Genomic DNA, 27,799 nt, shown 5'->3' on the forward strand with positions numbered 1-27,799 from the left:
AATCAATACGAATTTACACTATTTGAAAAAGTTTTTTTATATATATTTAACATAACCTCTCCAAACTTTCAATTTAATTACGATCACAAGGACATGCGAAAATCAACCCCCTCGAGAAAAAAAAAGTAAAGAACTATTTTTTGCGGTAATTTTATTGACATAACACTAATAAACATTATATAAACATTAACATAACACTAATAAACATTATATAAACATTAACATAACACTCATAAACATTTACATATATTAAAATAACACTAACAACATCGAGAAAAAAAAAACACGAACGTGGATTATTCGGAAGTCCAAATCTGGATCGACGAATGTTAAGTTTTCTATGTGGTGCAAGGCTGTTGCCATTCCGTGTTCTAATAGTCGCATCCATGTATGTTCACGACTGGTCGTGTTTCACCGACGCCTCCTCTTCAATTCACCCGCAGTACTTTTCACCGAGTCACGCTCCACCAGACCCGAGAGTTTTTCGAGTCTTTCAGGAGCCGCGATTCATTCGAGGGTTCTTTCTCATTACCCGGCCGCGTCATTAACGCCTGAGACTTACATCCACAGCCACGTGAGTTCTTCGCGTGGTAAATCCTCCGCGTGACAGTCTTTCACGCGACTTTAATCATCAAAGCGCCTACGTAATATTTGTCTTGCAAACTTACGGACCTAGTCAGCTGAATATATTGCATGCAATTCAGTTAATTTTATAATGCAAGTTGTTTGAACATTCACCTTAAGGAATTTTTTTTTTATGTGATTACGTATTTGGCAGAAACTTGTGATAAGAGATTTTTATTACATTACATGACTAATCCAGACATCCGTAAACTTTCAGAAGAAAAAAATACTTGAAAAATATAGTTGTTCGGCTGTAATAAATAGAGCTCTTTACACTGTGGTTACAAGTACCAACTGAACTAAATTGCGCAGTTTATATATTATCAAACAACTTCAAGCGCAAAGGATTCTGTTTTGGAATCTCTGGCAAAGCATCGCTATGTCTTTTTTATTATACTCTGCGTTGCTTTAGGGTCTTAGTTCAATATTTGTATTGGTGCTTCACTTTGCATTTTCGATCGTGCGTTCTGTCCCGCTACTTAAGAGCCTTAGTTCCTCAGCACGCCGCGCGGATAATAGTATGCGGTTATGAATCCAGGGTAGCATGTGCCTTACGAGACTCCGCTCAAGTAATCTTTGCATCGAGTTATTCTGGTTGTGTGTTGAGCTCCACCGAGCCTTGTATATCTATATATTTAAAATAGGATGTTGGTATGTATGGCGTCGATAAACTCCGACACCGTTTCACCAATCGCCATGAAACTTGGCACATCGAAGTGTTTTTTTTCTTCCGTGAAGAACGATTTTATGCTCTCCATTACAATTTTTTTTTTTTAATTCGCCGCTAGATGGTGCCGCAGCGCACCAACTTCTAAACCGTTCAACCGATCGCCATGCATAAACAGAAAATCATAGGTCATGGACATACAAACAGCATTTGTGTGTCTGGTGTAAACCTTTTTTTAAATTTACCTTATTTCTTCTTATATTTTTTCTTCGAATCATTTTCTGCCAATACAGAACCCTTCAAATACTAAGGACTTGATGTTATTTGAGGATTTGAGGATTTTATTGGCCCATCCCTTGTATGTATATGATCTATATTGAAGCGTAAGAAAGGACCGTAAACGTGCTGCGAGCAGAGAGGAGCTGGGGATGGATGTATGTGGGACGGAAGCAAGGGCAATGTCCGCCACGTTTCGCCCAGCTCGCGGTCATCGGGCCTCGCAAAGGACTCTGGTCCCCAACTGCTGCTGCCGCCGTCCGGGGTAATAGTGAAAAGGGGAGGGGGGATGGCTGACAAGCTAGTGTCCTGGACAAAACCGTAAGGGCAAGAAGCATAGAAAAAAGTGGGGGGCGTACATTCTGTAATGGGAGGGGAGACTCCACGGTGCCGTAAAATAACCAAAGGAAGAACATGTGTTACTAAAAATTATTGAGTAGGCCACACGACGAAAGAGCATTACCAGAAATGATACGATTGCGAAGTCTTAACTTCGTCCTGTAATTGACATCATACTCTAAAATATTATCATTTTGATTTGTAACATTTATTAAAAATTGCACAATTGACACACAATAAAACAATTTACCGTATTTATGATGTTATTTTTAGTAGTATATAATAGTCGATTGTGATGTATGGTGGATTCTCATGGTGGCTTGTCATTCGTCAGGGTTCTGCCATGTTCGGACGTTTCCGTCGCTGGATGCTGGGACCTCATCGACAATCATCGGGCACTTTCGTCTTTTTTTTTTTATCCCATATCCTGCACAGCGGTACGGAGTTGTGCTAGTGTCGCCTGCTAGGCACACTACCGTCGTGGATAGTCGTATCTTTATATTTTTCTCGGTATTGGCTACTTCCACTGTAAAAATAGTTTTTGTTAGTTCTTATGGTGGTTCCTTAAAATGTATTACACGAAACAGCAAGACAGTGGAGTTAGCACACATCAAGCGCAAGTCACTCATGCGATCAATACCCACCCTCCAACTTCTTTGAGTGCAAGTGATTGGTGATCAGACATTTTTAAGTACAATTAATTATTAGTAACGCAAATATTAGTAATGAATAAAAATGTAAGAGAACTTAATTGGGCTATCCCTTACGAACGCAGTTTTCCCCACATAATTTCGTATCAATACATACAGACGAATCGAGAACCCCCTCTTTTTTTTTAAATCGATTAAAAATAGGGATAGGCCAATCAAATCCTCAGCTCCTCAATTACATTCGAAATATTCGATATTCAAGGAAAAAGATTTGAAAAAAAATTTTCGAGAAAAAATAAATAAAATTAAAAATCTGGACACTGGTATTCTCTGAAGTTTACAAAGTCAATGTTTTACCTTATCCTGTTACCATTCCCCAAGATACAGTATTTTTAGAAAGTACATAACTAAAATTTCAGTATGCTTTGATTCTGTAAACTTAGTTTATAGATAGAACATTTAATGAGTTAAATGTATCAACACCATAGTCAATATTTTTCATTTCTTATACATTATTTTATTTTGGACGCCTGAAACCTAGATCGGATTCGAGAAGTATATATGAAACACTCTTTGGGATTCGAATTCAAGATTCAGATTCGAGAAAATTTGTATTTGCCCATTACTAACAAAAAACTATCATTTTTACAGTAGCTTGTGATGGTTAGTTTCAACATGTATCTAGCTACAGGTTCTTGCTCCTTGTTTTAATTAGCCTATATTCTTACTTCCGAAGTGGGTACGCTGCCCCCATAACCAGGGAGGAAAGGGTGTGGGTGGGATACGCCCTTGGGACAGAGTCCGATGCTAAGTTCTCGAAGCGCCCGGAGGACCGCGCTCGGAAGACGAGGAAGAGAGACGCGAAAGAGAATACGAGGAGGACTGGCGTTAAGAGAGCCCTCTGTTGCGCGAAGGGAATATCGATACACGGCGCCCAGCGCGCTTAGGAACCAGCCCTCCTTCTTTTCCTTCTTTCCCAACTCTCTTACCGCCCCCCCTTCTTCCTCACCCTGTATCCGCAAGTACGATAAGCTCGACGAGAAACTTAATATCCACTTGCCTCGAGTCACAGGTTCGAATAACCTGCGTTCGTGCGCCTTCGGATATTTTCCTTTATTTTTCCTTTCTCTTGTAAAAGTATGAGGTAGGCTAGGTTAGGTCTTTTTACATATATCAGTGACGATAAAGTGGCCCGTGGCATCTTTCACTACGGCTCGCTTAGTGAATCTTCCAACAAATACATATTGTTACGATTTTACCGCGGGTTCGTAAAGGATAGCCCAATTAAAGATTTTTATCACACACACAGTTTATTTATTGCCACTACTTATGTCACTTACAAATAATCTAAGATGGCAAATAATCAATTGCACTTAAAAATGTTGCTTCCCCAGTCACTATTTTCACACACCGCACGCCTCGCTGGGCCGCACCTCTGGCACAACTCTCGCCGCAGCACCCCTCGTGGCGTCGTGGGTCTCCGCCGCGGGACTCCGTCGCCACACTCCGCCACCGCCGACACTTGCCTTCGCCGAGGATCCGCTCGACGCATCGCTCAGAACTTCGCTCGGGAACCGCCGCACCCGCGACACTATCGCCCGGAAACTCCACCGCGGGAAAACTCCCGACTCCTCTGAACTTACTCACCCCCTGCCCTGGAACCTTCGTCCAAGGACTTCGCCACTCTGCCGCACCCGCGGCACTATCGCCCCGGAAACTCCGCCGCGGGAAGGCTCCCGCCTGAACTCTCTCTCTGAACTCCACTGACTCCACCCTGACGTCCTCGGGCCTATATATAGGCCCCGGCGCAATTCCAGAACTCACGAGAGCGGCCGGGGCCTGTCGCGTCACTCTGAGCCGCCCCGACGCACAGTGGAGTATTTGTACCAAAATCCTGGCCAAAAAAGAAAAAAAAATATTTCGTTTAGTCACAGCAGAAATGGTATTTTCTTGTTGCCTAATCACATGCGCGTCGAGCAGGGTCTATTTTGGTACCATGAGTCATATCCGGTGACTGCTACGCTTAGTTGAAGAGTTGATGTCTATGTGTGCGGACGTGCTTGTGCTAGAGAGTTCACCGTTCGTGTTCTTCAACATACGTGTTTCTACTAGCTGTTAGGATTGACATATTGTCATGAAATTTCGTACAGCTGTTAAATAAGGTAACTGTTTCATTTCAATGTATATTTTATTGTGAAAAATTATTTAAGTGCCGTAATAAAAAATAACAATGTTAGGACAAAATGTGTGTTCGAAAGGTTAGAAAAAATTTATGATTTCAAGAGACTTTTTGAATGTGTGTCGGGCCTTGTCGGGCTGTCGTTTTAACATATTCTTAATACGTTGCCCACTAAGTTTCAATACCAGAAGATAAATTTCCCGCATGTAGTTGCCATTTTTATTTAACACTAATTTTAAACATTGGTGTGGATTTTTACAATAGTTTTCAGATTAACAAATTTGACTGTTGCCTATCAAAGGATACCGGAAAAACTAATTTTACTTTGGTTTATTATAGCTCTTGTATTTGTAATACATTGCCAGCATTATTAAATAAGAAATAATAACATTACAGTCCCTACCAAACGTTTTCCACCGCTAGTAAATTCTAATAAAACTATTACAGAACTAGGTACAAGTTGCTATTCAATATTTGTGCTTAAATTAATATTATGAGCCAGTTGATTCATCAGTGCTGAGATATGCACGTGTTGGAGACTGGGAATTAGAAAATAAATTGAGGAAAATACCCTATGTGATGCTCCTCTCTTAATTTCGGAGTGGACATATTCCCATCAACATTCACTTTCAAAGTTCTGTGCGTTTACTATTTTCTTTGTCCCAATCATGCTTCTTATCCAGATATTAATGTGATAGGAAATGTGGTTTTGTTAACACAGATTTATTAAAAATCTTATACATTTATATTTATCGTGATATAGATAAGATTTAAGATATCGGTTTTTAAGTGATTGCCTACGTTATACTAATATAAACCGTAAATAAGATTTAGATAATTTTTTTAAATAATATGTAAGTATAAACTTTATTTCATAATTAATTACAGTCATAAATATTAGTTTATTTTGTTTTAGGTTCAGAACATGGAAAAGGAATTTACAAGAATGTCATTATATGAACTACTCCGGGAATCTCCAAACAGGTCCATTGTTGAAAAGCTTCATTTTATGGAACACAGAGTAGCTGACATAACAAAGTGCCCAGAAGATGAGAGAAAGTCATTAAGTCGCTTACTCAGGTATTTTAAAGCTGATTTTAAGAAGAGGTGGTCTTTAGCTAATAACAAAGAGGAACGGTTTCTCCAGAACAATGGTAAATGGTTATCGCATACCATTAAGGTGCCCAACTTTTCATCAACTACCTCAGGTCGCGGTCGTCCTACGAAGGACTTCATTGAGTCAAGTGAGAGGACAAAACGCAGGAAAACAGAAGAACTCAGACAACAGTTCACCCCTGAAGAACTAACATATGCTGCATCAATGAATCACAGAGTTTCAGGAAATTCTGATGCTGCTGATTTAATGAAAAAAATCACTGAGACTCCAACAAGGGCTAGTAAATTTAAAACAAATCTATTGTCAAACAGAAATTCAGTAAAAAAACACAACCCTTCAGAAGCATTGTCTATTTTTGTTCAAGCGGAATTAACAAAACAGCAATATCAAGTAATTTATAGTGCAAACAAAAATGTTTACCCTTGCTATTCACTGCTCACAAAAGCAAAAAAAGAATGTTACCCAAGCGAAGACTCCATTGTCGTTTCTGAAACAAAAGCAGAAGTTAAGTTACAGTCTTTATTGGATCACACCTCTTCAAGGTTATGCAAATACTTAGAAGAAGTGTTACAGGTACTGTCGTCAGAAGAAAAACAAAATTTGGAATTAATCTCAAAATGGGGGTGCGATGGTTCTCAGCAAACACAGTTCAAACAAAAATTTGAAAACATAGCTGATAGTGATGCCAATATTTTTCAAAGTTCATGTGTGCCCATAAAATTAATTGCTAATAACCATACAGAGAAAAAAATTATATGGCAGAACCCAACACCTTCCTCCACAAGATTCTGTAGGCCAATTCGCATCCGTTTTGTACATGAAACTGCAGATGTTACTCTTGATGAAATTAAGTACATTCAGGAACAAATAAAAACATTGAAAGAAACAGAAGTGCCAAGTTTTCATGGAGCTGTGAAGATTCGACACACTTTACTGTTAACAATGGTTGACGGAAAAGTCTGCAATGCTGCAACTGGCACGACATCGACAATGAGGTGTTACATCTGTGGATCTACATCAAAAGATTTTAATAAATTATGTAAGGATTTCACAGAAAACCCCAATACTTTAACGTTTGGACTGTCCCCTCTGCACACACGGATCAGGTTTTTGGAATCAATTTTGCGTTTGTCATACAGAATACCAATTAGCATTTGGCAAGCAAGAAGTAAAGAACAGAAGAGAATTGTTGCGGATACTAAAAAGAACATTCAAAAAATGCTTAAAGACGAACTTGGATTATTGGTTGATGTTCCAAAGCAAGGATTTGGAACTACGAATGATGGGAACACATCAAGACGCTTCTTTGCAGAACCAGACACTGCATCACGAATTACTGGCGTGAATGTTGAACTTATTAAAAGATTAAAAGTAATATTGGAAGCTATTTCAAGTGGGCACCATATTGATGAGACGAAATTTCATAAGTATGCTTATGAAACAGCCAAGATATATGTGAGCCTCTATAGTTGGCATCCCATGAGTCCAACAATGCACAAAGTATTGATTCACGGAGCTGCAGTTATTAAAGAAGCTATTCTGCCTATAGGCCAGCTATCAGAAGAAGCTGCTGAGGCTAGGAACAAACATTTCCGGATGTACAGGACGAAGTATTCCCGAAAATTTAGCAGAGAAGTGTGCAACAGAGATGTCCTCAATAGGCTGCTGTTAACCAGTGATCCTTTTTTGAGCTGCTCTACACAGAGGCGAAGGAAAACAACTAAGCCATATAGCAGCGAGACTCTGGAGCTTCTTCTGCCAGAGATGGCTGAAATTCGTTCTACCAAAAGAAGCGAAAATGGGTGCGATGAAGAAGCTGAATGTAATTACGAGGAAGCAGAGGAGAACCGTAGCTGTAGCTCCGAAGACTCGGATTAACACAGCGCGCGTTCATCGTACAGACACAAGAAATTACAATGAAGGCTGAGAATAAACTGAACTCATTTTTGTAAATAACTTATCATCTATAAAGACTGGTATGAATACAGAAGTAAATGTAAAATGAATCAGCAATGTGAATAGCTTTCCACTTAATAGGCTTTGCTTTTATTTTATTGCTGAATCCAGTTGTTCTTTGGTGCACAAGAGCTTCATTTAAGTGTTTTATTGCAAAAATAGTTCACAAAAAGTCGTCTAAACTGTTTGACTTCAAATAATCAAAAAATATATTTTTGGCCAGGATTTCGGTACAAATACTCCACTGTGCGACGGCAGAAATCTCTCGAAAACACGTGTCGGCGGCTCGCGTAACTCCCAGCTGCCCGGTGTCAGTAACGTGTCAAAGGCAGGGCGCCACGCGGGAGTGGTGGGAAGGAGGGGGGATAGCGACAATCCTTGTTATCTTCCAGGCGCGCGCGGCACATATCAAATTGCGGCAGTCGCCAGCCAGCTCTGCACCTGCACATGTCCCGGCCAATGCCACGTTCGCAACAATATTATTACGTTAAGTGTCATGTACAAGTCGTCTTTGCACGCGTGTGTGATATGCCTATATAATTTTCGGCAGACACGGTACCGGAACCATGATTTTTTCTCTTAAATATTGAATTTAATATTTATATTTTTTTTAACCAGCATATATATTGTCCCATGTTATTCTTATATTATTAATTTTAAATATTTTGTTTATTATTATAAACTGTTTTAAGAAAAATGTTTTTTTCCGCCTTTGCCAACGTAATAAATAGAGACCTGCAAAATTCGCGGTTTCGATGGCCTTCAGGATAGATTGCACATACCCCTGTACACTCGGGCAAATAACGCAAGTTCATTGGCTGCCGACTTGTCGTCTCAGCTGGTTTGTCTGTGATTCGATCCTTCTTTGGTTGAGGGTTTATAACTGTTGAGATTCGTCCAGATAAACAGTAAGCCAATAGCAAAATTATCTAAGAGGTATATGTGTTTGAATTCTAGCCTATCACCGAATGAATCCGCGAATTTTGCAGGTCTCTAGTAACAAAGAACGAATTCTTGTGAGAATTTTAATACTATGACAAAAAATACGTATTTTAATGTAATGAACCTAACCTAACCATTTTAGTTACGATCATATAGACGTGACCCGGCGAAATAAAATTAAGAATCATTTTTCGAGAGATTTTTTTAATACTCAAACAAAGATATTAAGTATTATTTATGTCAGCGATGCCCAACTTTACTCGTTTTGAGGGTACGGTTTTATTTTTGAAACTTATCAGAGGGACGGACCATATCATTTGCTGTACACTGCTAAACATTTCCACCTTCAACCCACGAAGATCGCTGGTTGTATGTTTTACAGGGATCTTTACATCTATCTTCGTGAATTTACGAATATTACTTTGAACTTGAGCCCAAAAGAATAGCGTATCAGGAAAACGTTAAAAAAAATGGTTAAGTCTAGAGCAAGTACACTTTTATTTTGTCCAGGTGTGTGTTGACCTTTGTTTAAAACGAAACATGCATCGGGGAAGTAAAAAATACGACGTAGTTTCCACGAATATTCGGTTAGTTGAATTCATTTCTTCGTTGAAAAGCCCGTGAATTTACAGTAATTTATAACTGTGTAGCAGCAGTGGCTGATGCCATTTAAGAGAGTGGACAGGGGGTGAGTGGGAAGATAAATCTCCGCCCGGGCACAACGAAGTTATGAGGACAATTGGCGAGATCTCGTAGAGGATGCTATGTTAATTTGTGCAATGAAATATGACATGTTAAAATACCTGGAACTACAACCTATACGTGGAAAATAATTATGAAAAGGTCGAGCCATTTTTTGTAGAAGTAAGTTTTTTAATGAACAAATTATATTTATTTATTTATTTTTCTTCTAAATTCTGCCCTAATTCACACCCGCGCAAACATTACTGTATGCGCCACTGTGCAGCAGGATATTCGCGAAGAAAGGTAGCGCAGCGGTGAAGAGATTGTACTATCATTACATATCTTGATTGTTGTTTTTTCATGATTTCCCCAAAATCAAATATCAACAATCTCAAACATAACAAATATCAAATATCATTCCAGGAAAACGGTGGCATGGTTCCTGACTATATAGACCAGTAATGGCTGGTTTTACCCTTATTCAAGGGCTGGATATTGTTTTCGAGGCTAGATATTGTTTTTGAGGGCCATATATTGTTTTCGAAACATATCCGAGGACATGACAGACATGAAAAATTATTAAATACCATACATCAATTTTTTTAATATCACATTAAGTTTTTAGAATAGTCAAAAAATAATATATGTGGTATACGGCAAAGAACAAAATTATGTATCATCTTAACAAAGTGTCTAGTGTTTACAAAAAAAAAATCTGAAAATCTTTAAAATGTTAAAATTACGTGATATAATATAATCTACAAGCTAGATTACAAAATTTTTAAAAAGAATCACTTTTTATGTGAGATTATCATGGCTTCGTAACAGTGTTTTAGAAAATTATACACACATGCACACAATAGTATACGTAAGAATAATTTTTATGGGAATTTTCTCTAAGCGGACCATCGTGAAAGATGTCATTGACCATTACCGGCATATAGACCATGGGCGTTTCGTCCAACCTCATCCCTGATTAATGGTGATTAGTTTTATCTTTAAGAGTATATAATGACCTAGTTGTCGACCATTTGATAAGAATCAACTGGGTGAAGGAAGGGTATTACCACAGTTCCAATCTCGCCTCAGGTGCCATCACGAATGAATTGATGAACTTTGGTTCAACCTCTCGTAGACATCTGGGTCAACGCAGACAAAGGTATTTGAGAACTGGCGGGATGCACAGATAAATGGATGGTTTTGGGGAGAAGAACCACGAGAAAACCTACAGCAATATCCGCCCACGTTTCCCTTTTGTGAAAATATCCCTCCCTGATTTTACCCCGCCGATAACTCTTTTGGTGGGAGGCAAATAGTCCAACAACTCTACCACAATGCTTGCAGGGCAACATAAACTTTTCCAGCATTGTGATATTCAGGTATGTGATAGATTTTTTTTTGTTCTTTGTTTGTCTTAAGTTGCTATTCCCAGTCTACATTTTGTATATTTCTAAGAAAGACTAGCTATTGCATTCGTTACCATGGTGTGACTTCCGGAAAAAAATTTCCGTTTCATGGTACATAGAAAACAAAATCATTGTCTCTTCTTGCCAACCGATATCAGCAAGAACATCATCGCCACGCCTGTTCTGCCGATACCAAGTTATAGTTAACTTACTGTGGTGCACATACGGAATGAGAATGAATTCGACTGACATAGCAGTCACACAATTTCGTGGGAAATGATGGTATTCACCCCACATAAGTAATTTTAAAAATGTTATTTTACGACAGCAACAAGTTTTTAGAGGGACGTAGAACTTTGTTCTATTAGACACTATCCAGACCGTTAATGTACCATTATTTAAACTATTTTATTATCTATATTATTTCTATTAAGAATTTTGTTCAGCTTCACGCACACAGATATACTTGCTTTGTGAAGCACTTAAAACCGTAAATCATATCGATTTTGAAACTTTTATTTTTGCAATTTACTTCAGTCAAAGTGTGTCGGGGGAATTCAGACTCAGCCCGTATAACTAGCCTACGCGTGGCTACATTGTGTCAGGAACGCAAAACGCAAAACAGCAAGTCAATATTTTTTTCGCCATTTACAATCATTTATTTTTTTGTACCAAACAAACATTTTATTCTCTGTGAACCAATTGTTTACATTTTTTTAACAGCATTTTTACTAATAACTTTATGTAGTTTTAACTGTTCGGAAACCAACATCTTGCTAGGCTTTGCAAGTGTCAGTTGGGATATAAGTACCACTGGTAACACATATTTTTTTAGAACTGCTAAATTTGACACAATTTATATGACACTGACTACTGTATACTGGCGTTTACTGACATTTTAGAATGTTCGCGGCACGGTTTTTCATCCCAGTAATATAATCCACGTCACTGGCATACTCGCATTGCTGACCAAATAGTTCATGTATTAAGTAAAACTTTGATTTTTATTATATCTGAATGTCTCCAGTAACCAAATGACCTTGATTTAACACAGAAAAATTTTATCCAGAATCTGTCTTTGGTCTCTAATGTTAAGTTTTTATTTCAGAATGTAAACATGTAGGATGTTTAAATATGATATATGAGAAATAATAAAAGACTATCAATTTAGTCATTCCATTTCATAATTTTTTTTTACAAACAAAGTAAACATTCAGGAAATAATTAGATAAAAATTGATTTTGTTTATTTTTACGCATATGTGTTTACACGTTATGGTTTAGGAAAGTAAAAACTTCAGAAAATTATATGTTTACGTCCTTGTTACGCTAGTAAGGATGGCTACGTCCGTATTACACGAGTTAAGATGGTTACGTCCCTGTTGCACGACCTCTAATGTCACGTTATTGTAACACGAGCTAAAATGTTACGTGCCTGTTACACTAATTAATATGGCTACGTCACACAAGTTAAAATGGCTACTGCCATATTAAACGAACTAAGGTGGCCACGTCCCTGATACACGAGCCACCATCATATATTCCTGTTTCACTACTTAAGAGGGCTACACGACGAGTTAAGATGGTTATGTCCCGAATACAAGAGTTAAATGATAATGTTCGCAGGTTTTCGCAGCCATAGTCTGAAGTAGCTTGGCTTCTGGGTTGTAGCCGCGTTCTTGGCGAATAATTCACCGACGTTTCGGTCGACATTGCAGTCGCCATCATCAGGGAGCAGTTACCTACTGATTTCGTAGTTCTGCAAATATCACCTTATTATTGATAATAATGGCCACTGTTAAACTAATTAAGATGGCTACGTTTCTGTTTTTCACGCGCTAATTTGGGTTCGTTCCTTTCACACGAACTAATGCGGCTGAGCCGTTGTTGCACTAGTTGAGATGCCTACGTCATTGCTATACAAGTTGATGTGTCGTAGAGCAGGGTCAGACGCCCGGCGCCGGGTGTTCAGTTGAGCCGAGCAGGTGGGAATAACGTGTGTGTGTGAACTGCAATTTTCTCTCTCGTCGAGGGAGACAACTCCGTCGGCGGCGGGCCTCGTCCTCCTCGCTTCGATTGCTTTCCTCGATTAGAGGCAGCTGCCCGCATCCCTACAAACGGCCGCCTGTCTCGCGCCAGACAACTCTGTCGTGCCCGGACCGTCGAACAGTTTGGATCTCATTAGATGAAGCCAGTTTCCGAGCAGTTGGAGGAGGCGTCCCTTTCATCCACAGGCGCGATGGCGCTAAGGACGACCACTGGCTCGCGCACCCCACGCCTCTTCGCCCCTACGCGCCAGGCACAGAACTGGCGTGCGGTATTCACGTCGAGAACTGGCCTCTATGGGGAATTTAAGCGATCACCTTATGATTTAATGTTGGAATATTAAAGATAAAGTATCCCTGCTCGTCCCTATACAATTTACAATACTGTATGTAAAATGTTTCTTACCTAAAAACGTCTGTTGAAAAAAAAAAAAACGTTTTAGACTTTTTTTCCACCGTCCAAAATGTAATCGATATAGACGAAACCATAGAACAATTCTCTTGTATAAAGTTCAATCATCTATTAAGTGCTATTCGTAGTCGGACACCTTTAATAAATGTTTAGCGGTTCAAAAATGGTGCCTTAAAATCGTTTGGCCACCTAGCCAGACGACCACCTTAAGGGGACCGCGAATGCCCTATCTTGACAGTGTTAAAATTAGCATCTTAATGTCCCATTTTCTCAGTATCCTTTTGTCACAGCATGTTGAAATTTTTTTTACGTATTCATGAAGCCTTATTTATGGAATAGACATAAGGAAATTGTATTGTGTTGTGGTATAATTGGGGGGGGGGGAATATTTAGCATTTTAAAATTTTTTTACAAAATTTTATCAAAATTTTTTGCAATAACATTTTTTCTAATTAATTTAGAAAAATAATCTTGTGTTAAAAGTCGCATAATCATACTAGCAATTTATGTTCCATGTTTCATTATTCTATCTCGAATAGTTCCTGAGAAAAAGGGGCATTTGCAGAGAAAATTTTTATTTTGAGAAAAATGCATTTAAAGTAAATACTGTATACAATACAATCTCACTTAACATTCTAATACATTCCAGCTCCATATGATGGCTCATCCGGGTCTTCTTTCTGCTCATACAGATCCTCCAACTTCCGTTTTGCTGCATTCCTCTTCTGCCTGGCTTTCGTTTCAATATTTTTCACCACACGCTTTGCTTCGTCTATTCTGTAGCTGTCTAGTCTCTTCATTGCTTCCACACAATTTTTACCAGGAGGGAAACCCAATCTTTCATACACATGACACACCACCAAATATCCATCATTGAATGATGCAACAGCATCCCATACTCCAAAATGCAAGGTACGGAAACCAACAAATGTAGTTTTGGGAAGTCTGTTCCAGATAACACTGTTTACACTCTCATTTGGATTTTGTGTCCTTACATGTAAACATTTCTTTAGCAACACGGGCTCACTTAGGTCTCTAAATATGGGTTTCATTTCTTCAACCACGACACGAGGAAGGTGAAAGTGATCAGCATGTTTATAACATTCTCCTTTACTCTTTGCACGCTGATATTTACACCAACTTTCTGAACCCTTAGGACAGAGTCCATGCTGGGGGTCTTCATCCGATGATAGTAAATGGAAATACTCTGCCCATACACTCTCTCTCATTCCTTGAAGATTATTTGAATTTCTTCTTATTGCCAAACCATAATATTTTTGAATGTCCGCTATGGCTGAATCAGTAACTCGTCCTCGGCCACCAAAAACTTTGCCATCTTCTAGTTTCTTTCCCTGCAATTTGATTTTCAAATTTTTCAACCTAGTACCCATCCTCTTTTGTACATGCCCTAAGCATTCTAATTTTGATACTGTTTTTTCACATAAGGGGCAGCTTGAAGAACAGCTTTGTGTCCCTTGCAATCACCATCACCTAAATAGTTTGTATATCGTACATTGTACTGTGATATTGATCGATTAAAAATGTTTACAACACCAGAAACCTCCATGCCACCACTAGTGCCTTTGTAGTTTGCAGTGCATGCTTCTTCATGCTGACCTTTTAGTTTATCCTTGCATGTACAGTGCTTTGATAAAATGTCTACATCTATAACTTTACCAGTATCAACATTCGTACATGTTACAACACCATGCAGTGAAACATGCCCTCTACGATGCCACGACCCATCAAGGGCAACTGTCAAATCACGATCATTATTATTTTGTGCCACTGCTTCTTCCATAGCTGATTTCATTGAGTCTTTGCATACTTCTTCTACAGCAGAACCTAAAATGCTTACATAGCGTTGAAACTTCGATGGAGGTTTGGGTAAGTTCAGGGCACCACAAAGCTTCTCGCCAGCTCTTCCTCCTTTCCCAATACTACGTAACCCATAAACCAGTCTCAAATTAATTTCATCATAACTTACTTTTTTATTTTCTGTAGAATAATGATATTTCTTACTATTAGAAAACTCTAGTTTCTCCTCACACACACTACAATGCAAAACCATTTCACAGGCAAGACCAACACCTCTCTTTGAACATAGAGAAACAATGCCACTGCAACGTTTACAGACAACAAACTTCTGAATAGCTTCTTGTAAAACAGATAAATTAATAATTTCATTTGAGTCACAGTTATTTTCAAATGTGTTTTAAATATTTACATTGAGTTTCTACTCAGATGAACACTGAAGCACTTCATTGTTGGAACTAACCTCAACTGGTTCATTCATAACCTCAACACCATGTGGCTCACACACTACTATAGGCTTTTGTTTGCCTACATTTGTCCTCTTTTTGAAGAGTTTCTTACTTTTAGTCATTTTAAACCCTAAAGAAGGACTCTGAAAATATACAAAATGTAAAAACACCTAAAACAGTTGAAAATTTTACTTGAAAATACTAGTGTGTATTAGCCACGGGATGTGCACTCATTATAGAGATGCTTGAACAACGTTTTGTTTGTGTGCACGGCCGTAAGAGCGCTAGTGTGCTCACTGCTCAATGTTTGTTTATGATTCGTTGCCAAGGCTCATTTGTAATGGCGGCAATTTTTCTTTCGTATTTTTGTTTAGGACTTTAGGTTATTTGCGTGCTACTTGCTCATTGCTTCGTAGGTGGAAACTGGAAAATATCTGGCGTTTATTTATTCAGTTATTTAGTGCTCATATTTTCCTTGAGGTAAGATTGTTAAATTGAGTATAAAATTACGTATTAAGTAAAAAAAAAAAAAAAAGTACGAAAATGCTGTGTGCCTGGTTGCGATGATAAATTTGCTGTTAGACACCGCTTCCCAGTTTACGAAGAAACGGTATACAATGAATGGATACAGAGAATAAACGTCGAGAAGCTGAAAACTCTCCACCCTCTTAATGCTGTAGATGTGATTGCAAACTTCAAAAGTAATGCTAGCCTGTGACATAGGTGGTTTAAGCATAAATAGCTACTTAGGTCATTCTTCCACCAAAGTTTATACGGTTAGTACTGTGCACGGCCACAACAGCGCTGCAAATAGCGTTCTAGCTGTTATTCAGAGAGTGGCCTTTCTATCCCTCCCTCTCTTTTCTATGGTATTAGCTGCTATAAAAAAACAAACAACAGCCTCAACATAGTTTCCAATACCAACATCGAAAGAGGGAAAAAATATCTTTCTAACTATAAAAGTCCCAATATAATAGCATTTTAAAATAAAAAGTTATTGAACATTGAATTTTGTAATTGTTTTCGTACTTTGATGGTTTTTCGTGAAAATTACAACTTTTAAATTATTATTTTTAACTAAATTATTTTAGTATTTACCCTTAGTGTAATATGTCATTTTAAAGCTAACATTCTGAAGAAAAATAATCTGCAGAAACATAAAAAATGTTTTTTTTTAAACAATTTCATAATTCCCAGTCCCCTTAAAGTACAGGTTGCATTCAGTGAAGACACTACACTGGTCCAAAAATTAACGGATCTGATATTTATGGGATCAGACAAACTATTTTTTCAGCAGCAGTTTGAGCTACAATCAGTGTCTGATCCAATTGAGCACATCAAGTGGCGGCGTACGGCTCAGGTTGAACCCCGCCATGCTGCAGGGATAGGCGGGTCGCGGCGGTAGGGACCCGCCTGCACCTGACGCCACCCGAACTTAGGCAGAGGGCAAAAAAAAAACGGGGTTTGAGGTTATTGTGCACCACGCTACTGGCCATCTTCACAAGAAAATGGAGTTATTTTAAGTAAGTTTCATTTAATAACTTGTGTAAATCAGTGTTATATGGGAATTGTTTCAGCGTGTTAACTTAATATTAATATCTGGTATAATGCTTTTCACGCTTTGGTTTGACAAGGTAATTATTTGTCACGAATTATTTAATTAACCAAATCACACACCGTATTATAATTTACGAGCCCACGAGCGTGTAAATATCTTAAGTCCAACTAAGAATATGCAAGTTAAAAAAAAAGTATAAACATGCGTGGAATATTGATTGTTTTTATTTTCACCGTGGGGTATTTCCGTGCCGTACCTATAGTTTACGCGTTCCAGAGCGGCGGACATGTTGTCATTTTTCATTCATTCGACGGCTGAAGATTACCAGTGGCTATGAATGCATTGCACTATGTCTATATAGCCCATTGGCAGAATGTGTTATGCTGTAACTCAATGATAAGGTGATATTTGCATAACTACAAGATCAGTCTAGAAGCATGCTTGATCACATCTAACTTATACCTAATATAAAATTAAATTAAAAACGAATTTAGTATAATCAATTATAGCTTTGATATTTACTAAACAAATTTTCGTTATGGCGTATATCAACCGTATGAAATTGTTATTGTTAATTAATTAATATTGATTGATCAATAATTATTGATATCCTGAGCCGTTATTTTGAAGAGAATAATAATTTTGCTAATCATGTTTATTTAGAAAATTGTCTTATTTCTCTCTTTCTCTCCCCCATCTATCTCTCTTTATCTCCCCATCTCTCTCTCTTTCTCTCTCTCTCTCTCTCTCTCTCTCTCTCTCTCTCTGCCGTTTTACCCCTTACGATACACTTACGAGTCTAGGTTCTATCACGTGTACTGAGTTACACGCGCTCTTTTTTTTTGTTACATTTTCACTATATAACTATATATTATTTTAATTACAGCAGTGGTTACCATGTTGGCCTATTTAAGTAAAAATAAATTATAAAATCTCTAACAAGGCACTGATACATTATCAAAGCGGTATTTAAGTGAGGTATGTTATAAACAATACAAACATGAAAAGTACTTTTTAAATGCGGAGTATTTTTTTTTCTTTAGAATTTTTACCTTACAGTAATATACTCATAATATTTTTCTGCACAGTCTTTGCGTGATTTGCCTTTAATATTTTAGTTTTTTTTTTTTTCCTTTCCTTTCGTTTTCAAATGCCTTGGAGCTGTATGGTAATGTTCTATTATAGTTAAACTACTTTGCTTTCGTTTCACGTAAGGAATATTAACGTGTTTCTTTTTTTTTTTTACATTGTTCACCATAAAACTTTATGGTCGCCACCTGACGTTCTAAAGTTCAGTTTCATGACGGAAAGTGTGCAAGCCAATGAAGAGCCTTGTCCTTAGATATGACACCGCATTTCAGTTTTTTTTTCACTGTTATGTTATGTCTCATCAGCGTTATAGATGGCTAAACTCACTAAGGCGTCACGGTCATGCGAAATGTGGGAGTCTCTTTTTCTCGTATTTCACAAAACAACAAACAAAGACCCTAAAGTATTATAATCACAGCTAGTAGATCCTTGTAACTACACATAGTTCGTTTTATGCAGGGTGTAAACGAGTTTAATAGAAACATAAATTTTACCCATTTTGAATTAAATGCGTATGTTTTATATCTACTAAAAATTTATATTTTAGTAGCTTGCTGTTATTCTGATGAGAGAGAAAAAAAATATTTTACTTTTGAGCGTACTACGCCCCGTCATTGTGCCAACAGGTTGAAAGAAAGATCGATTACGTTTAAAGCTTACTTAAATGGAAATGATAAAAAAAAAAATATTGGCATTGGCATACGTGGTATTAGAACCGGGAACCTAATAGTTATTCACGTTGGGTCAAGGAGGTTTTCCAATTTTCTCAGTGCAAAATTTTGGTGTATCGTCAGTCCACTGGAGCTGTTCAACTTGACACCATCGAGAAGAAGAAAAAAACCTCCCACATAAACACGACCACAAGCACTGATATTTCACGCCATGACCTCGCACCAAAGAAGAAGGTATAAACGTTGCCCCAAACATTTCACTTGCCCGTTCGAAGAAGTGAAATAATAAAAATTCCTACTCCCCTCGTCCTTTCAAAGTTTGGTCACGAACTGGCGATATTGCATACCAAAGTTGATGGAAGAAAGAACAAAAAATTTGTAAGGGGTGGGGGGAAAGTTCACTGGGAAATGAAATGAGTTCGGGCGGGCAGAGCCAAAGTATTTCACCTTTAAAGCGGTCGTGTTTTCGTATTATGGCGGTGATCTCCCGTCCTTGGATCAAACGTGCTTTCTGCCAACCTGGCTGTATAAAATTACTTCTAGTTTTTTGTCAAAAAATATTTCATATAAGATTTTTTTTCAAATGTCATTCGAGAGAAATCTCCTGAGGGTTTGAAATGTTACTGCACAGATGAGGGCTGAGTCTCTGTTGCCCTTTTTCTGGTTTTGTTCTTATTAATTTCTGAATAAATAATAATAGGTCTCGATAAACATAATGTTTAAGTCTTCTCCGTGTAAGTCTATAGTAAGATGTATTTGAATGATTAGTTACACAGTAATCAATGATTATATTAAATACAAGAATAGTTGATATTACTAGGTTAATTAAACCATTTAAAACATACGTAACCACTCTTGAAATATTTGAGATTAGGTCGTGTATGTCGTAAATTTCTTATCAGAATACTTGTGGTAGGTACTTGGCGGGTTTCAGATTATGTCACAGTATAAAATAGATTAAATTTTAGTTTCTGCATATGTATTTTACAATTCGGATCTATAATCAGATTGTAAATTTTATAAAATTTTCTTATTTAGGCTGCCACATTTAGAAGTACCTGCCTCAATTGTAGATATACTCCCCAAACGTGCAGAGACTGTGATATATTTTAAAATATCACGATTTTAAGGGCATACTGTGCAGCTGGTCCTAAAGTCATCACAGTAGGAAATTCGGTTGTATAAATTCAGAAACGCGACAAAAATCATTAAGAATTGTGCAAAAAAATACAATCGTTATTTTGTGTTAAAATCATTTTGCTATAAGTTTTAAGTGAAACCACTTTCAATATGAAAACTGACAAAACAACTTAAAATGTATGATATAGTAAGTATACTACCTTAACAAATATTAAACACTCTAAACATAAAAACTTTATGCACGTTCCTTTCTTGACATTTGACCGTGGCTATTAAAATTTATGTGTTTTTTTTTGCAAGCATTAATCATATGGTTTGCTGGTAAATATTATTTAGCTTACCTGTTTTCATAATTTGCATTTTTCTCGTTAATAGCCATCAATGATAAGCACATTTTAAAATTTTTAAGTTATAATGAATTTTACTCTATTAGTTATTATTTTATGAAAATCTTTGGGCCAAAACAACAAAGAAAAAGAGAATTTTGTTCGTGTTCAAATTTTAAAAAAATATCTCTCTCAGAGTAAATAAATGCAACGAAATAATCTACAGTTTTAACTAACTGATTAGCTTTCGTTTTTTTAGGTTAGAGCATATTGCTACGTTAAAGAGTAGAACGTGGAAATCAAGTGCAACCAAACTCAAATTTTGAATAGCATTTGACCTTTGCAACGACCAATGGGCACACTGTAGTGTGTTCAGTATAAATTTAGGTAATTTTTTGTTGAGCTCAGTACGATGTTTGTTCGAAATAATCTTGGAACTTCGTTGACGTTACTTCTATGAATTGTTGTAGTGTTTCTGGGATGCAACAGAAATGGATTTTTCTTTAAAAGTGACGTGCTAAATAACACAGATATCTCTTTCTTCTAGAATTTAATGGGCAATCTTATTTTATATTTTGTTCTTTTAGGTAGCTTTCGAAGCAAGACTTCCTATTGTAGCTGTTGCCATTGTGTGACTTCCGGAAATTTTTTATATAGTTTTTCGTTTCATGGTTCATAGCGTGCGGTATACCGCATATCGAGACGCCCAAAAATATAGGTAAAATATAAATACTTCAAAAATATCTTATGTTTAACTTTTGGTTGGTTACTGACATTAATTTGGTACTAGTTTCATGATTGTTTTATTGCGGAATTGTAACAATAGTGTGACCTCTCTGACTTTAGCAATGTAACAACAGCACTTTATGTTAATCTGTGATATTTAAGAATTACTGTCCCAAGCGAGCAGCCGTACTGAACGGATAGATGAACTATGGCGAATATGTCATGGTTATATTATACGAAGCTAGGATTCCGTGGCTTATATAGATTATAAGTTGTGTGGAATTATAATTATTATTTTGATAAGAGGATCGTTGATTACATATCGTTAAAGCGAAGGTGAATTTCATGCTGTGTAGGTAAGCCTTCATATTCATTCGAATAAATGAAGTTGTATATATTGCAGTCCAAAGTTAAATATTATGAACACAATCTGTCTGAGTCGTAACATCTAGATATATGAGAATTTACCTTTTGGTAATGAAATTATTATCTTCAACTAGAGACTAAATCATTCAGTTATTTCGGTTTGTGGAAGACCATGCAAAATCAATACCCTGAGTTAAGAGCCTATTGAATTTACTAAACACTTAAATTATTATGGACCCAATGATAAATTGTATTAAAGGTACTGACATTCCTATAAAGCACTTTTGACTTGACATTTCTGCCCCACCTTAACTAAATTCCTGTAAATTACCCCATCTGACGTACTAACCATAAGCTATATGTAAGGGATACAAACATATGGCGTAAATTTAACTTACCAAGAAAATAGTAGCTACAATAATTAATTCCAATGTGCATATAATTATTATACATAGCATTTTTATTGGTATAATCCTTAAGCATTGATTGTTGTTTTGTGATTACTGTATTTTAAATAAATGTTTAATTAAGTTGTAGTTTGAAGGATATCCAAACCCAGTAAAAGTGTTATGTGTTAAATGGTGTAATATTAACAGTATATAAACATTAGTATGATGACAGAGAATAGTATTTATTTTATTTAAGTACTTAAAAAAACCGGGAATCTATTTGAAATGTAGTTAAGTCATTAAAATATTTTACCAAACTGTTCACTTAAATAAGTACGATATGAAAAATGCAAAATATTGTAGTGTTATCGTTTCTTTTTTAAATATAAGCAGAACTTTTCCCATCTCAAAAAAATTCGCACACACTCAATCGCAATATGTAAGGTAGTCTTACCTGCTCAACCCACAGATTTGTAGTCATTATCTGATTCTTCAGATTCTGAAACAAAGAGAAATTTATAATAAGTACAGCTTCTTTCATTTAACTATGAATAGAAAAATAGTTGTGGACTGAGAAGGTTTTGTCTGCTAAATTTTTATTTTTATATAAAGAACATATTAAAGAAAATTTTCATGTGTTTATTTTACAAGAACCCGAAACGTTAAGAAATTATTACAAAGCACTACAGCTCTCCCAAAATAGTCCCAAAATACAATTAAGTATTATTCATTAAAAACATGGAGCGGTATGATACAAACAATTATTGATTTTGTTGCAAATCAAAAAACTTAAAACAAAATAAAATAATTATTATCACAATTGTTAGTTAAAGTGATCAAAATAACAGATTTATAATGGTTGCAAAACGATTTTTCAGTAACACTAAATATCATCAAGAAATATAATCCATTATGTACTGCCAGCCATCAAAATTTTCATTTTTACAAGAAAAAATTAAATATGAAGAAAAATTAAAACCCTATTTCAATTAATTAATTAAATTTTTTTACAAATACACATGTTAATATATTGCATTGCCAAGATAAGCTGATAATGTTCGAATAATGTAATAAGTAACGCATATAAATTTTTAATATATCCATGTGTATTTTATGTAAATAATATATTTTACTAGTTTTTTTTTAGTTATTTTGAGCATACCATACAATAATTCTTCTTATAAAATAAATGTATTTTTGTTATCTGTGTCATTTGCTTTTCATCAAGTTCTGCTACATTTTTCTTAGTCACAAACCTATTGGGAATTCCACCTTAATTTTTAATGGAAACTTTCTAATTTATTTAATTCGTTTGATATTTTCGATTTTAACTCACATAAATATTTAGGTTGTTTCTTAAACATACCGCAACAAAAGTCAGATTATTTTGGCTTGCTTTCTCTCCTTGAATCTATTCATTGTTCTTGTTCATTTTCGTTGTTTCTCTGTAACATAGTGAAAACCAGCAATGGCGTATGTCCATAAATATGTTTTTAATCAATATTGCCCTTTACAAAAATCATTCAAAGACCGTAACATGTTATTAAGTGAACACATATTTTATATGAATGATAACGAATACCAATCGGTTAGCCGAAAAATTTCGATTCTCATTTTATTAATTTCCTGAGAATGCTCAAAAAAAAAAGGGGCAGTTGAACGTGTACGAAAATGATTTACATAATAAATTGACCTTACTTACACTTATAACATGGTTCAAATGTTTATAATGTTAATCATTCATATTTTGGGAAACAATTGATAAAATAGAACTAGATTTTTTTTATGTGAGTTGTTAAAAATACTAAAAAAAATAGTGGCAGTGTTAGTTCGGTCCACTTTCACAGACTGCAACAACTTTACCTCGTCTGATGAGATCAAAACTCTTTACCTCACACTTCCTCTCTCTCTCTCTCTCTCTCTCTCTCTCTCTCTCTCTCTCTTCCTCTTTCCCAATAAAAACACTCACAGATTCATTACTGATTATTTCATTTTCATGTTAAATTTTAAGGCCATTTTAAAACATTTATACCACCATTGAAACATTTGATGTAAATTTTTGTTGCAAATTTTGTTTTCTCCTCTTTGTAAAATCTCTGACAAGTACCTTTTCAAAATCATCAGACCTTTATTTACTTATTGCATCGTGGTCAACTAATAGAAGATTTTTTTTGTGTGTGTTTCCACAATGTACGCAGTTTAACTTCTGTTTTCACATTCAAAAATATTTCTTCGTGAAAATCTAAGTTAAGCAAAAAAAAACTTGTTACGTGATTGTCAAGATTTTCAAAAAACTAATTGTTTTATTTACTTAATAATTGTGTACAAAAAAGTTACAACAAAGGATAACTGCAAGTGGTTAGTTTAAAACAACTGTAAATCAGATGCAAGGGTTCAAACATAAATTATCCCTTAAGGCTTGTTCTCATATGACATGTATATTTTTATACTGTTTCTTGTCATTACAATTATTGAAGAGCTATTTTCGAAATTTCAAAGAAATACCTGCCTTGCATTTGTTGTTCGGCAAGTGATGTTTTCAAGGGTAATTCCATGGGTGTATAATAATTACGAATATGTACTTGCGCTACATGTTTACACTCATTATACTAGGCTTAGTGAATACATGTAAAACTATTAGTGATAGAACAACAAATTCAAAGGTGGTATATGTAGTTTTGAAATTTCCAAAATAGCCCTAAATTAATACTCATGACGAGAAACTCAAATAATCAAAATGGCGTGTGTGACCAAGCCTTAAGGTTCTCAAAACCAATAAATAAACGCTTATTTAATTGACAAAAATATATATATAAACAATTAACGATGATTAATATTTTTTATGTGAAACTTCTTTGGGCGCAATGACAGTAAGATTTCAAGGCCGAATTTTAATGCAACTGTTTCATGAAACATTGTTGTGAAACGTTTCTGACGTGAACAGGCCAGAGAATAGGTACTTGGCCAAAGAGATGTAAAGAGATCACTGTACTATAAACATTGCTGGGCTCGTTTTCGTTCTCCTCTTTGTGCAATGATTCATCCCCCAATAAAAAAAACAACCAAGAGAGATACATGAACGAAAATAATATGACAGAGAGTGTGCACATGCGCTTGTTTCAGAAAATATACAGGATAATTATAAAGTCCGTGAAACATTTCAAAAAATCGGTACAGTGAAATGGCTAAGAATTATGTAACAAATTATATACCACGTAAAAGAAAAACTCTTAAAGTGTTTTTTTTTCTTTACTAGTTATAAATGTTCTATGTGTCCACCTTGCGTCACACGACACACATCTAATCGATAGTCCAATTCTGCCCATACCCGACCCAGAATATCAGGAGTGATGGTAAGAGCAGCTGCTACGATGCGGTTTATCAATTCGTCAAGGTTCTGTGGTAGAGGTGGAATATAAACACTATCGTTGATGTATCCCCACAAGAAAAAATCGCAAGGTGTCAAGTCCGGTGATCGTGGTGGCCACGGGAGTAGCACTTGGTCAGTGGCCGCCCCACGGCCCATCCAGCGATGTGGCAACGTCTCATTCAGATAATATCGTACCACATTGTGGTAATGAGGTGGAGCACCATCTTGTTGGAAGATGAAGTCCCTGCTATCAGCTTCAAGTTGTGGCATAAGCCACAATTGCAGTATGTCGAGGTAGGTGATACCAGTGACAGTTCTCTCAGCGAAGAATAAGGGGTCATAAACTGTCTTGTTTGACATGGCACAGAACACGTTAACTTTTGGCGAATCTCGGACGTTTTCGGGAGTTGCATGTGGATTCTCTGTCCCCCCATATGCGTGTGTTGTGTCGGTTGACTCTTCCTGAGTGGCTTCGTCACTGAAGATTAACTTTCTTGCAAAGTCATCGTCTTCAAGACGGTTCTGCATGGCAATGCAGAACTGCAGTCGGAGCAATTTGTCATCGTGGCTGATGGCTTGCAGAAGCTGCCTTTTGTACGGCTTCAATCTTAATCGCTTACGAAGAATTTTCCACACTGTTGGCTGAGGGATGTTCAATTCTGCACTAGCCCGATAAGTTGACTTCTTGGGACTCCGCACCATCACGTCCCGTACACATTCCACTGTCTGTTGTGACACGCCTGGCCAACCCGACCGTTTTGCGTCGCACAAACAGCCGTCTTCCTCGAATTTCTTGTACCTACCACTTCATTATGCTATTGTAAACTGGTGGTGTTTTTTTTAACTTGCCACGGAAAGCTCTTTGGACACTCACTACCGATTCGCTACGGGCGTATTCAAGCACACAAAAGGCTCTCTCTGCCTGGTTCGCAGCCATTTCCAGCAACTACATGCACTAGCGCCCCTGTCGTTTGTTTTTTAAAATAGCTTTTTGGCGCTGCATTCAAAAAAACTTTGAGAGTTGTTCTTTCACGTGGTATATAATTTATTACGTTATTCTTTTCCATTTCGCTGTACCGATTTTATTAAATTGTTCACATACTTTATAATTATCCTGTATATACGTGTCCTGTACAGTCAGCTGTGAGTGCCTTGAATTTTATATTTGCTACCAGCGTGCTCGCGTTCCTCCTTTTTCAACCAGCAGCGTAGAGAGCGCTGTTGAGACAGTACCTGCATTTCCCGCATAGATAGCGCTAACCTGTTATGAAGTTCATATTTCGTTAAAGAGATCTGGCGTGTTCCATATGGCAGAATTATTTGAAGAAACAGTAACACGCACAGTTTTTTCTATATGGTGTATTTCAACAGTAATATTTATTGTCGATAAATCATAACTGTTTGATCAATAACTGTTTAAATCACGAGCAGTTAGTTTGAAGTGAGTAATAATTTTGTTAGTTCATGTTTATTTAAAAATTGTTTTCTTTCGTGCTTTCTCTCTCTGTGTCTCTGCCGGTTTTACACCTTACGATATAGGCTACTTACGAAGTTTCAGTTCTATTACGTGTACTGAGCTATACGCGCTCATTTTTTGACGTGACAACGTCTAATAAATCAATGTACGCCGGCTGCACGCACGAAAAAGTGTCCCGTTACGCACATTGCCCCGTTACGCTGTGTCCCGTTGCGCTCATTGTACGCTTGCACCACATCTATCTCTCTTCCACTCGATTGGAACAACCATCGATTTGACTTTTTCGAGGCACATTAAACTTGAAACACTCCCATTCGTTTCCTACTCTTCCTATCATCGTCCTATCCTTAACAGAATAACACAGATTGGAAGAAGTTAAATAGCAAACACGTATAAAAGTTATAGTTAAAATAATCTGATCGTTAATGTAATAAACATATTTGAATTAATGAGTGCGAATAAAAGTAAATTCATCAATTAAATTGTAAATTTCATTTCACTCCGTCTTTGTATCCATACAAAATAGTGATAATTCGATAAAAATGATTCAATTTTATTCATAAAAGTATGCAATCATTTCATCAATGTTTTGTTATGATGTCACGTTAAACTATCGTCCGTAAACCGACTTTACAGACAACCAATTTTTTTTATATTTATCTCAGAACACGAAGGAAAATCTCGAAAGCGCACAGAAGCCGGATGGTTCAGGACACCATCCCCTTGTCGACCCGACTCGACGCGGCGCTCTGGTCGAGCGTAACGACCAATCAAATGAGTTGTTCGCGTGGCCGCCGCTGCGACTGACAGCTGTAGTTCGATCGCGTCTCGCGGTGAGCGCCCCCTCCCAATATACTCCCCCCTTCCTCCAACCCTTGTCATCGCTTCTTTCGGAGGGGGGGGGGAGATTGTTATGACGCATCTCTCCGGGATGGCACGTGCGTCGGAACAGCTCCAGGTATCGACGCAGGAGACAACCACCAGATGTCCGTCCGTCCGTCGCGGGGAAATAAAAAATTCCCGGTTAGGGAGAGCATTGGATCAGACTACGGATGGTACCATGACAGGTTTCACACGCGTGCACGCAAATAAGTAGGGGCAGGCATTTTTCGCGAAAAGATCTGAGC

General features: G+C 36.9%; 1 protein-coding gene across 1 annotated transcript in view; it reads right to left on the minus strand.

Annotated features, from left to right (window-relative positions):
- LOC134533862 (acetylcholine receptor subunit alpha-like) overlaps positions 1-26,218 on the minus strand; it is a gene marked incomplete at its 5' end in the record, with an annotated part of 140,720 nt that extends 114,502 nt beyond the window's left edge. Inside the window, 3 exon segments of the mRNA XM_063371564.1 lie at positions 22,280-22,324; positions 25,861-25,903; positions 26,205-26,218. Coding sequence (XP_063227634.1) covers positions 22,280-22,324; positions 25,861-25,903; positions 26,205-26,218 — 102 coding nt within the window.
- Positions 26,219-27,799: the final 1,581 nt, after the last annotated feature.

This window comes from Bacillus rossius, chromosome 7, assembly GCF_032445375.1.
Source record: "Bacillus rossius redtenbacheri isolate Brsri chromosome 7, Brsri_v3, whole genome shotgun sequence".
NCBI lineage: Eukaryota > Metazoa > Arthropoda > Insecta > Phasmatodea > Bacillidae > Bacillus > Bacillus rossius.